Raw genomic sequence first — 12,631 nt, forward strand, 5'->3', positions numbered from 1 at the left:
ATTCCTAGCCGAAATTCGCTAAAAGTAAATATGATGGTAAGAAGTGGAGTGATTTTTTGTGGCGTACCATACGTTGAAGTGTCAGGGCACGTGTCCTCTAAAAGCCACGGACGTTTAGCTGCTATTTCTTTATACTTGCGATAATATTCCTCTTATGCTACCTTTCCCGTAGAAAATAAACCAACATTTTAGTCGTGGAGATTTTGTTTAGCATGTTCAATAAACAAACATAGTTCGTCTTTAGATCGCCCGTCAAGAGAGCATCTGTTTACTTGTCGCCAACAATGGGAGTGAACGCAATGAAAATAACTTTAAGGCCAATTTTCTAGAACTTTGAACATTAATTCAGCTTCCTTGCAGATCCTCTGAACCTGACATGTGAAACTCGCTTTGCCGTAGACGCAACCTTTATGCAAGCATTTAAGGGAAGCAAAACAGATGTTGCCGAATATTTCGCCGTTCTAGCTGCCTTTGTAAGTACCGCACTAACATTTACCAAATGTAATTTCGTTACCTTACTGTGCTTTTATTCAAGCTGTGCGCAGTAGTAAAGCGTGACCAGAACTACAAAAAGTTTTTAGTTGCAAAGCACGAATGTCGCGCACTTCTATGGTAAAGCTTGATTTCTAGTCTTGTAGATATATTTCAATGTAAAGTCAAAATGTGTAGCGCTACAGTGAACGAAAACCTTTGTTTAATTTTCACTTAATTGTTTGCTGCACCATACACAGCGAACGCAGATTGCTTATTTACTAGAAGTAGAGGAGTTCTTCGCGGCAGGGAGAAATGAAGGATGAGGCGCACAAGAATATTTCACAATGTGCTGCATCGAGTGGTCATGCAATAATGCATGATTGCCCTTCTGTTTTTTTACAGATGAACCTAAAGCTACAAAGCTTTCAATCCCACATAGTTATACTTCACTTAATGGTGACTGGGATCGTAATCTTTAGTTCGGTAAGCTAGACTCTTACACGTAAGAAACTGGGCAGACAAAAATAAATTGTGGTCAACGTACTTTCCCCGTTTCTCCTCAAAGCTGCATGTGAATCCGTTAGGTTGGTGTTCAATAAGAAAAGAATAATTCAAATAGGTGAAAACAACACGATGACTGTAAACAAAGTGCCTCTTTTTCTGAATGTCGCTCATGCTCTCACAAGGGCATGAACGTGTTTCCAGACTGGGAAGGGAGATTGGACTTGAAACAAACTACTTAATATATCTAAAATGTGCTCAACGTCCAGTGACAGGTATATTGATTTGAATGTTTTGGGCGCTTCGTATTGAATGCTCTGATTTGGTATACGGCATCAACGAAAGTGTTTCTTTTACATTACTAGCTTCATTCTTCATTGTTAAAGTTACGGACGCAATAGTCGGTTGTAGGAAATGTTTTCATGCATTATTATCAAAATAATTGCACTTAAAAAGCATGCCCTTAGTAGCGGAACAACAACCTTTGCATAATGATCACTATTTCTATGCACCCGCCGCGGTGGCTCAGTGGCTAAGGCGTTGCGCTGCTGAGCACGAGGTCGCGGGTTCGATTCCCGGCCGCGGCGGCCGCTTTTCTGATGGAGGCGAAAAGCAAAAACGCCCGTGTGTACGAGATTTCGGCGCACGTTAAAGATCCCCAGGTGGTCAAAATTAATCCGGAGCCCTCCACTACGGCACGCCTCATCGCCTACGTTGCGTCGGCGCGTTAAACCCCACAATCAATCAACTATTTCTATGCACCCAGCGCTTATGCAAGGATGGGATCTATAAAAAAAGACGGCTATTGTGACAGACCACATGTAACTACTGAAGAGTCTAGAAAACTTCTTCAGTAGGAGTACGTTTCAGACGCCCACAAAACGAGCAGGCAAAAAGAAGCCCCGAGACAATGCTAAAACCTACAATATTTTGTTACCTGTTTGCAGGAAGAGGAGAAGAAATTTAGTATGAGGCACAAGGACGATTCCTCCGTTTTACTTGACAGCACTTTGTACCAGTTCAATCTGTACGCAAGCGGTGAACAGATATTTACAGCTGATGATGCCATCTTATTCTTCACAGGGTAAGAAAGCCTACAAAGCATATCTGGTTATTTGAGTTCAAAGTTTGTGAAATTCTAACACACATAGAAAACTGGGAAATTTGTAATTGTCAACTGTCTTGTCCCCTTGGTCATTGCTGACCCGGCATCTTCGTAGAAACTATCTACAGCCTCCTCATTGTAGCTAGCTGTTCAGGCATAGGCTTGAACTATTTTTAATCTGTGTCGCTTGTTTAGCCTGTGTCGCTTGTTTAACTTGATTAGCTGGATAGTCTGCAGCACTTGTATGTAGAATGTCGTAGCTGGGCTGTTTGTTCGATGCAGTGCAGGGTTGGTTACAACTGCCCCGTTTGACAATTGCATATCAGTATTCGTGAAGCCAAGGTCGCATGAGCTTCAGGATTCCCGCCACTAAAATATCTGCAAGCCTTGTTAAGACACAGTTCGTGGGCACTTGTCATACGGTACGTTTGCGCCGAGTATTTGGCCCCTGTAGTTCTATCATACACTTTACCATAAGGATAGAGCAAAACTAGTTTGCGAAAATCGTCGTGCTAGAGGGCAAAGTGCAAAAAAACAAAAACGATGTCTTCAACACTGTAAGCCCTCATTCACACAGCCGTCACCTTCTTCGTCACGGCACCGTCACGTCAAGAAACCGCGACGGAGACGTAAACGACTAGAGTAAACGAGTAGCCGTTTTTCACCCCGTCACGTCACCGTCACGTCACCGTCTTCCGTCATGGGCGCCGTTTTTCGGCCGATTTCTCGCCGAAAACGGTGGGATGGTGACGAGAGGCCGAGCTCTACGTTTCCGCCACGTCAACGTGACGGGAGCATGCCCCGCGCTAAACCAGCTAATCAGAAGAAAAAATTTTACGACTAAATTTAGCGAAAAGTGAGCACAAACAATTTTCTTTACTTTTCAGATTAAAAACGCTCAATTCTAGGCTAAACGTACTGATCACTAGGCAGACGACCCTGAATCTGACGGAGAGCTCCAGTACGAACGCTACTCGTTTACGTCTCCGTCGCGGTTTCTTGACGTGACGGTGCCGTGACGGAGAAGGTGACCGCTGTGTGAATGAGGGCTAAGTCGGTCAAACGCATTAGGAACCTACAATAGAAAGATGAGCTTATATGCAGTGCACATGCAGGGAAAGTTACGTCTTTATTCGCATGCCATAAAATAAGGGAAATATTTATTGAAACATTGGGGTCAGTTTCGTACATTCAAAGTGTTGGTATTCAAATTTTGTTTGTGAAGCATGTAAGGGGCTGCGTTTCTGTACCTTCCTTTATAAACAATTATGCTTCTGGTTTCAGCCTTGACTTGGGTGTCAGGTACGGACAACCTACGCCTGGTGTTAGGACAAACACACTAGGTAAGCATGCAAAGCTGTTAATTAGTTTCTTCCACGTTTCTACGTATACGAGGGGCATGTAATATTTCCACGATATGTTCGCGCTGTGATGAAGTGGGGAACTGAAATTACTGAATGGCGAAACCAGCAAGCAAACGAACGAGCCTGTAATTTGACATCATTGTGGTCAATACCCCGTGGGATTGTGTTGTTGTTGAAAAACTTTACTTTGACCTTGGTGATATGTGGGAGTGGTCCCTCAGTCCAAGTGACTATGGGACGACCGTGGTGCCTCAGCCCTCGACACAAGGAGTTGCTCCGCATCCAAGTCGGCGCTGGTCGCCAGGTTCTCTCACAGCTCTCACAAAAGGGGAAGTGCAGTTATGTCCGCCCGCAATATCACACGAATGAGGTTACACTGGTTAGGGCAGAATTCACATACACCAGGGTATTGGGTGGGGTACATCCGATGCAGCCAAGTTGGATGAGGAAAGGTGTTTGTTTGAAGTCTCCGGAGTTACTACTTCTTTTTAGTAAGCTGCGGATAAAGAGGTGAAAAATGTCGTCTTAACGTGCGGTAATGTTGTGTGATGTCTTGAAATCTGAACAGGGGAACGAGATTCGGGGCTTCCCCTAAGGTCTGGGAGGAATGTTCACAGGCTTGTCTACGGGCAAAGATATTGCCCGTTAGTTAGGTGTGTCCCGAGGGCAACACAATCTCGATCTTCCGGTCTGATTCGTGCTAAGCACTGTATGGAGTTAGGGGCCATAGTGTGTTTTTGGCTAGTGGTAACTCTGCCGCTTAAGTAGTGTGCTGTTATGGGAACCGCAATAACAGCTGACTGTATTCCATTATTACGTGGCTTGGCTTGCGAGATGGCCTCTTGCCGACAAATGTGACAGCAGAGGCCACATTTTATTTTTTTCTCTGTGTCCGAGTTTTCTTAATATCAACCAATTGAGAAACTCTGGACCATAATGCGGGACCTACTGCATCCCCTCCTCAAGAGCGAACATGTTGGGGTGGCATGTACGGTACAAAACCTCAGATTTTCTGAACAGTTAGGTTTACTGACCACTATTGAATAAAACCGGCTTTTAAAATGAAGAAGCAATGAACGAGCAAATATTTCTTAATGTTTCAATGGCATTTTCTCTATGGCATGCGGATGCAGCAACGAACAGCTGACGACAGAGTACGCTAGTATGGTTGCCCTTAGTTGTCCCACGACCGGCAGGGCAAACAAGAGGCTGGTTTTGATGTATAGGACCTACGGGGAGTTGGGGAGTTTCGCGACTCCACTTGTTGAATAACTCTGGTTTACTATGCATAAAGCTTTTAAAAATTCTTGACGTTAAATCTTTTATCAACTAGCCTTATAGAGGTAAAACAACTCGTGTCCGTTTGCAATCATATTGGGATTTCTGCTTCCAAAGCAGCGACGAACAGCAAGTTTAATTAGATAGCGGCTAATCAGGCTCTGTATCAAAACAGAAAGCAAACAATCCATTTTGTCATGAAGAGAGAGCGCCACGACATACAAAGCGGAAGAACCTCACGTGTTTGAGAGCGCGAGCTCGATCTTCGAATGAACGTACTGTAACCAAAGTCAGAATAAAGGCATTCAAGAACAGAATGGTGGGTCAACCCTCGCATTGCGAAATCGCTGTGCTCATGATGTGGCCTGTTGATATACGAAGAGGCAAACTGGCCTGCTGTCTTGCCCCATAATTCTTCCCACATGCGAAAAGCCAACGATGCTCCGGAGCGGAAGCGAGCTCTGGGGAACTAGCATCAGCGCTCATTTAACACGAAGGTCTCTTCCGCTGGCCTCATCCGAGGTGAATAGAACAATAAATACGACGCGGTTCGGTGCGGGAGAGTTAACTGCGAAGTTTCTTACACCTCTCTTAAAACAAACGTGCCGAGTACATTTTTTAAGGCCGCTAGTCATCATTAGAGAGAATAAACCCGAGAATTTGCGTCTACCTGTATGCCTGTTCTATGATTGACCCGAGCGGCAAAAAATAGGTGAAAAAGGATTTAAGATGAAGTATAGGCAAGGGTGTTTCAACGTGCCAAAGCTGCTGCCAGCTAGGTCGCACATGTCTACAGTACCAAGCTCAAAAGTAACCTCATACATGTTTTCAGCCAAACACAAGTACCTAACCTAGAGTACCAGCATTTCTGACAGAGTTGTTGTTGCTGACCGTAATGTGTGTGGTGTGCGGCGTCATCAAAAAACTGGCTGATAGTCCCGCTGTTTACCGCGCACGTGAGCACGCGCCTCACGAAAAACACCCGGAGTCGTCCAGGCTTGCGCGTGGAGCTCGCAAAAAATACCAAGAAAACAGTTCACGTTCGTCCGTGTCTCAAGGGGGGAGCACAAGACAGCTCGCCCTAGAGATGCCCATTTCGCGAAGCCGGTCGCCGCAGGTTCTAGCGCATGCTGACGCGTCCCACTGTGGGAAAATTGTGAAAGCCTGCGTAAAAAAACCATCCGGGCTCGCCAGTCAGGCATGAGGAAGACGACGATATAGATGAATATGACGATGGAAGCGAAAAACGACGACGGAAGATATAAATAAACAGCTTCAAACCTAATGCAATTTCGGGCTTATATAGAAAGAAATCCTCCAGCTTCGCTATGGTTCAAGCCTTGCGCGACTTAGTGCAAGCTTCACTAATATCTCTAAGTGCAAAGCACTTTAATGGCCCGCCCTTTCGTCGTAGCTCGCTCGCAGGACCAAAGCAGAGCCCCACAGCGTTTCGTCGTAGCGTCTACCGTCGCGGCGTCCCAGAGACGCCTCGAAAGCCAAGCGGTTTATATAGCCATAAGTAAGCGTTCGAAACTCGTGACCCGCTTGCGCTTGCCATACCCTGTTGTTTAGCGGAAAAAAAAACTGCAGGTACATTTCAGGCAAAATATACGTAATTAACCGGCAGCACCCGCGTTCATTTACTTAGGGATGCTCGTTGGGTTGGTTTTTACGATAGTAACCGCAAAAAGTGGCAGTGCGGCGTCGGCACGTGCGGGAGGAAGGAGGAGGAGGAGGAATAAACTTTTATTAAACGGCAAGGTGCTGGTGTCAGGGGCACCCGCCCGGTGAGAGGAGTCCTCAGTCCAGGACCCCTTGGAGTCTACCGGCCTTCTTCGCTCTTTCGACCAACGTATGCTGGTCGGAGAGGTCACAACTGGTCAGTATCTCCACCCATTGTTGAAAGGAGGGATTGGGGTTTGGTGTAAGTTGCGGGGTGTGGGATCACTCCCAAAGGATGTGGTATAGGGTGCCTTTCTGCGGGCAGTATTAAGCAAGGACAAAAAGAACAGAAACTACCAAGAAATTTCCAAGCGCAAGCACGCGAGCGTGGGACTCCCAAAGAAGATGCCCATCGCGCGTGTGTGCGTGCCTCGCGACAACCTCCCAGTGTTCCCTGGGCAAGTTTGTAATGCCAGGCATGCCCACTAAGGCAGGTTGGCAAAGATTGTGGCGACCGCCTAGCAGTTACCAAAACCAAGAAATAGCCTATCGCTCGTGTGTGCGTGCCTCGCGCCCATCGCCCAGCGTTTCCTCCGCACGTTTGTCAAGCCAGCATTGGCACTTAGGGAGATTGGCCAAGATTGCCTCCCCCCCCCCCCCCCCCCCCCCCTCCGGAAAAAAATAACTCCAGCGTTCGCCGTAATCGGGGCAACACTTGCTCAGAACGAGAAAGACACGTCATGACGTACACCCTTCCGAGGTGATGTCCAATGATTACCACATCCAAAAATGAAAGAAACTCAAACTTACAGGAACAATGATGGAGTCAAGGTCATTTCTGCAGCGAAGCAGATACAAATCGACATTAATTGTGTACTTAAACCTTCGTGATGATTGGGAAGGTTGCGTACAGCTTCGCTACCTTCAAGTCTTACGCATGAGCGCGAGCTTTCTTTATTTTTTTCAAAGGCCAGTCCACGAGATTTTGAATGCGGTTCCGCGAGATTCACGGAACCCATGTAACTGAGGTATGCTGTCTTGAAGACTTTTTATTTTAGCTGATATATCACGCACTTTCGAGGAGCCATGCAAACCAAATACAAGTTTGTTTTAATCAAAATATTTCGGGCTTTGTAGTGCCCAGAGCTCTTGACCGGCAGAAAACGATGCCGTAGAGACTAAGAAATTTATTTAGGTTAAAATTATAATTCTTCCGCCAAATATTTTGTTTTCGTGACGTCTGTCATGAAGTTACGAGGGCGGGTATTCAAACGAAATTCCAGTGCGCCATTAGGCTCTTCAGCCCTCCCAGATGGCGATACCATATGAAGCCGCGGACCATTGTCCGCCGTCGGTTTGTTTTTGATCGTATTTACACCTGGTTTGTTTTTGTTACGGCAGAAAGTAATCGTTTCGGGAAACATGAGGTATGCTCGACAAACGGGTTCCCGTAAGACAACTTCGCTTACGTCCATCGGCCAGTGTCGTGTAAGACAACTCCAAAGCGGCGGACTGCTGTGCAGCTAAAACAAGCATAGTGCGCCCAGTGCCAAAAGCAGTGTGCATTGGTAGTGCCATGTTTACGTGTAATTTCGTAACTTTCATTGCTTATCCCACCATCCTTACGGCTGTAAGATGAATATGCATTACATTCAGGCGCAATTATCTCGTTCGGCACGCTTATAAGCCCTGCCTCAGCCGATCGCACATCTGCACCAAAGGTTGGCTGAACAGAAAGACCACTAAAACTTAATCCCAATTTTTTTAGTCTGGCAGTACTCACCCAAACTCAGACTCAAAATGCTCGCCTGTTCTTAAAATAACTCGTACTCACTCATCACATACTTATTCGTAATCATACTCACTTGTACTCAAACTCATTTGTCCTCATGAGTAATCGTACTATATCTGTACGCATGAGTAGTCAATTCTTCTGCACTCACCTGTACTCACATTCAATCTGTACTCACTTGTACTCATACTCAATTTTTACTGATGGGCACTCGTACTCATCTGTACTCACTCATACTCAGCTCATCTGTACTCATGAGTACTCAATCTGTATTCATGAGTACTCGAACTCAATATGTAATCATGAGTACTCAATTTGTATTCATGAATACTCAGCTTATCTGTACGGCTATCTATAAGCTAGGTCGTGGCTCGAATAAAAGACTGAATATAAAAATTTAAAATGTTTAATTGAGTAGAAAAACTCAGGTTACATATAGATCAGGACAGAGGACCACGGGAAGACAATGTCTAAGACGGTTCACTGTTGTAGGGCGACTCACTGCGCGAAGGCACGTGAGAAAGCGAACCGGAACGTAATGAACACTCGCGTTGCGTCTGGCGTCTCCTCCTGTACTCAGGCATAAAACAACGAAGTCTGCACCGTGTCGGGCTCACGGGGAGCTCGAGGCTTTTCGGCGTGGCCGTGGCCGTAAATTGCGGTTTTCTGCGTGCCATCGGGCCGCAGATTATGTCGTTCATTTTCGTTTCTCGGTGCGCTGATATTCTCCAAATCGTGCTGCTAATCCGAATTGTGCCTTCCCCTGGGCACAATCGAATGTCCGCGTAGATTGACGTCCGTTCGTGTCCAAATAGTCTGCTTATTCTCAGTCTCTGGACGCATATGACGTCATAGGTTTCGTTGCGGGAATGAGCTAGTAGGTCGCATGGCCATTCTCTTTTTTTCCTAATTATATAGCGCATTTGAGCGAAGCGTGCGTTTAAAGTGGTGTCAGTATGATTCTAACGAGGCAATCTTTCGAACGAACTAAACTTGTACTTTGACTGCATGACCCCTTTAAGCTTTCCTGTGGTTTGTTCTATAGCTAACGACTCCCTGTTTCTTTAGAAACTTATAATTATAGCTCTCATTTCTCCCCCTCAATTTGCTTCCGTTGTATAGCTGGCGGCATTACGGATTGTATTTTTGTTTAGAACTTTTATCTTTAATTGTACGACTAAAACAATTGTGTCACGTAAAAGGAGCAATCGCGCACCGGCACACAATTGCTCGGTTATTTAACAACATCCTTTACTATTCGGGCCTGAGTAAGCGAGCACTACTGCTATTGACTTCGGCCCCCCTGCCGCCTGGCTAGAGGGAAAGTAAGGGAGAGGAGATCGGGAAGTGTCGCTCGTATACAAGAGTTACGCACTGATTTCTTCCTGCGTCGTTCCGCGGCATCAACATATCGGTCTTCACCGAGTCGAAAATATACGGCCTACTTTGTAAAATAAATGCTAGCAGAGTAGCTTTTGCTGTGAAAAACCTCGGCATTTATTTGACGCGACGTGCAGCATGAGTGGAAACTACCGGAAACTACCCCATGTGGAAACTACCGTTGTCTGGTCACGCGAGGTTGCTACACATGCGACGGGATTGTAAAGGTTATTAAACAGGTATCTGCGACATGGAGACTTAAAGCTAATATTTCCCTCAGCAAAGGCTACCAGCTGGTGGATAAAGCATTATTGTAAGGCTGCAACTGGGATAACCTTTGGTTGGAGTTTTCAGCTCATCTCAAAATAGCGTAAACTTTAATAGAGAATGTAAAACAGCTTGTGGTTGTCGTATGCGCAGACTCCTGAGTTCAGGATGCTCGAAGTTCATGTTGCTGGCTTGAGAAGTTTGTGTTTATGGTTGCCTTTCAACAAAATGAAAATAATACCTCTAGCGGATGTTACTCAGCGCATGCGGGAATGCCAAATGTACCTTCGAAGAGCTGTTTTGAGGAAATTTTTGCAGTGTACTTTGACAATGTAAATTTAAGAAACGTAGTTAGCCCAAGGTACCATTTTCACCGTGCATGCCATTGGGTCCAAGCTTCCAAAACGTTCTAGCGGAGAATAGGAAATACAGCGAATTGAAGATGCGTTATCAATATAAAAAACGTTGGGCATTGATTCCTATATAAATAAAGAAACGCTGCTCATTGACCCCTGATCAAATGATCGCCTATCGAAAATATCCATTATTTGATCCCACAACCGCCACAAATCACTCCGGTAAATCATCGGGATGGTCATCCCGGTCTCCTGCGGTAGGTTGCAGTGACGGCTCATGATGATCATCATCATTCAGACCACCACCACCATCATCACCATCATTAGCAGCACCAGCAGCCTGGAGGTGTCCACAGCAAGAGGAAGGTATTTCCCAAAGATCCGCAGCCACGCATATCGTGTGCTAGCCGAGTCCACTCTTTATGGTACTATTATCTTTTCAAAGGATCAAATTTTGGGGCTGTTGCTGATGCATGTTGAGAAACCAAACTTCTTTTAGTGATGAGGACACGCATGGTGAGCTGACTGATCCTGCTTTCAACCTGGCTATTTGATGGGCTTCTGTTAATGCCCGGGTAAACCTTTCTTAGTTTTCGCGGGTTATGATGTATTTGTGAAAACGTGGTAGAGCCCCCCCCCCCCCCCCCCCCCCCCCTCGGCACGTGCTGCAATTATGAGCAAGCCACCCGTCCAGCGCATTCCTCTAATTACCACTGTGGTCATGAAGTCAGTCAATAATATATCATCTAGCCTGCAAAATACACCGCTTGACTCAGGAAAGGGGAATTTCATATATGTTTTCCATGCATTTTACGAGAATGGCTTCCATGCTTTTTGACGCAACGGTGACAATGGTAAATGGGGGTTGCTGGCTTCGCACAGCCTATACAGTTTACCAGGCCCCGAAAAAACCATTCTAACATTGAAGTTTGCCAATGATCCTCAAGTGATTTTTGAGTTGTTTAAGATGTCCAGTTGGATTGAAACAGGTCGCGATTATTTTAATATTATTGCATCAAGCTGAACATGCTTTAAAGGAAGGCCATGCCTGGTTTCACTGCAGCCATTGGACTCCAGAATGCCTTGAGTCACCTGATCTGGCTCCTTAATAGTGCATCTAAAACACTAGATTATCAGCTCTCTCTCTACCGTAACACATTCATATGCATGATAATTGCGTCTGGGGCTTAGCACACAGCTTGTCTTCTACTGCAGTTTCGATAGTTTCCACTGCAAAGAGTGTGGGCTAGGATGGTGTTTTCGTGCGACGGTGTTTGCCCAGATATATTTTGGAGAGTGACAACTGTTCTGCGACTTCCTCGTTCAGCCAATGGGCTGCTGTCCTTTACCGAGGTGATAACGGTAAACCTCTCGTCGTTCCAAACTACTGCTTGTTTATATAATTACAACAGCAACGATACGCCAATTAGAATCGGCGGGTGCTCGTTTCTGTTTCACGCTGGTAGTGCATGCATAATCTCTCCTAATGAGACAGATCTCCGACACATGCAGATTAGAAAAGACCTAAAAAAAAAAACATGACAATCACTCTGCTGTATTTAGCGGCACTTTATAGGAAGTTGGTTGAAATTGTTTGTGAGCCATAGTCAATCCCATAGGAAACAAGATCGACTGAAGGAGCGGACTCTGAAGTTTGCTCAGAAGGGATCAATACAGCTGTACGACCGAAGGAAGGTTAGCAGTTTCGTTTTCCCCGCCCGCACCACAAAATGCCAAGGACCAGTTGATTTTGGGTAAGACCATGGGTGCATACTTAAGGTCGATGCTAACGTTTAGGCGCAGGAGCTGGCTTGGGGTCTAGAGTAGCTGCTGTTCCTACGCGGACTCCGAATAAGATGATGATGATGCCCTCCACAAGTTTTAATCCTCCAGTGTGTCATCTGATTTTCTTTGTTCTTATTTCTTCTTAATACAAATTTAATCCGGAGTTTCTGAAAGACAAATCATAGCTACACTGTTTATTGTGTGGTCTTTGAGATATTTAGAGCTAGGGTCCTTGGGTCCTTGGGTCCTTCTGTCCTTGTGTCCTTTGGGCCTTAAGAGCACTCGGCAAGCACTCCCAAGTAATGAAAAGTAAGCTAGCTCTCTCATTCAAAATAAAAATCTACAACCAGTGCATACTGCCGGTTGTGACATACTGACCTGAAACTTGGCGCGTTAATAAAAAAACTAAAAAAGCGAGCTTAGGTCGGCTCAACGGGCCATGAAACTAATAATGTTAGCACTCAAGGACAGGAAACGATCTACGTGGATCAGAGAACAGACTAAAGTAGAAGATGTCCTAGTTCAAATAAAGAAAAAGAAATGAACTTGCGCTGGCCATGTAGAGAGCTCAACGAAAAACTGGTGGACAATTAGATAACAGAGTGGATGCCAAATAATGGGTCCACAAGAAAGGGAAAGTCATTAATCCGATGGAGGGATGAAATAA

The 12,631-nt window shown here is 45.4% G+C and overlaps 1 protein-coding gene across 1 annotated transcript in view; it reads left to right on the plus strand.

Moving 5' to 3' along the window:
• Positions 1–12,631, plus strand: part of LOC144179248 (venom metalloproteinase antarease-like TtrivMP_A) — a 51,829-nt gene that overhangs the window by 21,903 nt on the left and 17,295 nt on the right. The window contains exons 6-9 of the mRNA XM_077707536.1: positions 361–473; positions 877–957; positions 1,923–2,059; positions 3,365–3,423. Coding sequence (XP_077563662.1) covers positions 361–473; positions 877–957; positions 1,923–2,059; positions 3,365–3,423 — 390 coding nt within the window. The remainder of the gene's footprint in view (positions 1–360; positions 474–876; positions 958–1,922; positions 2,060–3,364; positions 3,424–12,631) is intronic.

Source organism: Haemaphysalis longicornis, unplaced genomic scaffold (genome assembly GCF_048455015.1).
Source record: "Haemaphysalis longicornis isolate Haplotype H1 unplaced genomic scaffold, Haemaphysalis longicornis Haplotype H1 scaffold_4, whole genome shotgun sequence".
Classification (NCBI taxonomy): domain Eukaryota; kingdom Metazoa; phylum Arthropoda; class Arachnida; order Ixodida; family Ixodidae; genus Haemaphysalis; species Haemaphysalis longicornis.